The sequence below is a fragment of the Buceros rhinoceros genome, unplaced genomic scaffold, assembly GCF_000710305.1.
Source record: "Buceros rhinoceros silvestris isolate BGI_N320 unplaced genomic scaffold, ASM71030v1 scaffold25737, whole genome shotgun sequence".
In the NCBI taxonomy this organism is placed as follows: Eukaryota; Metazoa; Chordata; class Aves; order Bucerotiformes; family Bucerotidae; genus Buceros; species Buceros rhinoceros.
This window is the reverse complement of record NW_010420900.1, coordinates 9327-10291: the sequence shown is the minus strand read 5'-3', so window position 1 is coordinate 10291 and position 965 is coordinate 9327. Positions and strand designations below refer to the sequence as shown.

General features: G+C 58.4%; 1 protein-coding gene across 1 annotated transcript in view; it reads left to right on the top strand.

Annotated features, from left to right (window-relative positions):
- Positions 1-362: 362 nt before the first annotated feature.
- The window catches only part of GJA4 (gap junction protein, alpha 4, 37kDa), a 1162-nt gene continuing 559 nt past the window's right edge, over positions 363-965 (top strand). The window contains exon 1 of the mRNA XM_010139482.1: positions 363-962. Coding sequence (XP_010137784.1) covers positions 376-962 — 587 coding nt within the window. The 5' untranslated portion in view covers positions 363-375. The remainder of the gene's footprint in view (positions 963-965) is intronic.

The window sequence follows — 965 nt, the reverse complement described above, 5'->3', positions numbered from 1 at the left end:
GTGGCCCTGCCCTCCCCGGGCAGCCCCAAACCAGCCTGCAGGACCATGTCCTGGCAGGCCAGGACAGCCATGAACTGTGAGGGGGAGACAAATCCCTTGTCCTACCTTGTCTCCTCAAGCCCCATGTTTCCATGCTGGGCAGTGGGGTGTAGAAGGAGCACTCCTGGGCTCAGAAACGCTGCCTGGCTCCCTCGCCCGGGTGTGGAGTGTTCCCCGGTGGGTTTGCCAGGACCTTCTGCAGAGCAGCCATGTCCTGAGAACATCTGGGGTTTAGGTGGCCCCGTCTGCCCTGTGCTCTTCATCGTGGAAAAGGAGAATTCATGCGGCTCCCTTCCCCTTCCCTCTCTGCTAGCAGAGCACGAGGATCCCTAGAAGATGGGTGACTGGGGTTTCCTGGAGAAACTGCTGGACCAAGTCCAGGAGCACTCAACTGTGATCGGGAAGATCTGGCTCACCGTGCTCTTCATCTTCCGCATCCTCATCCTGGGCTTGGCCGGGGAGTCCGTCTGGGGGGACGAGCAGTCAGATTTTGTGTGCAACACCAAGCAGCCGGGCTGCACCAACGTCTGCTATGACAAAGCCTTCCCCATCTCCCACATCCGCTACTGGGTGCTCCAGTTCCTCTTTGTCAGCACCCCAACCCTGATTTACCTCGGCCATGTTGTCTACCTCTCCCGAAAGGAGGAGAAGCTGAAGCAACAGGAGAGTGAGCTTCGGGCTATCCACGGCAAGGACCCGAAGATCGAGCAGGCCCTGGCAGCTGTGGAGAAGAAGATGTCCAAGATCTGCATGACAGAAGATGGGCGGCTCAAGATTCGAGGAGCACTGATGTGGACGTATGTCATGAGTGTGATCTGCAAGAGTATCTTTGAGGCTGGCTTCCTCGTTGGCCAGTGGTACCTGTACGGCTTCTCCATGGTGCCCCGCTACGTGTGTGAGAGGGACCCCTGTCCCCATCAGGTGGA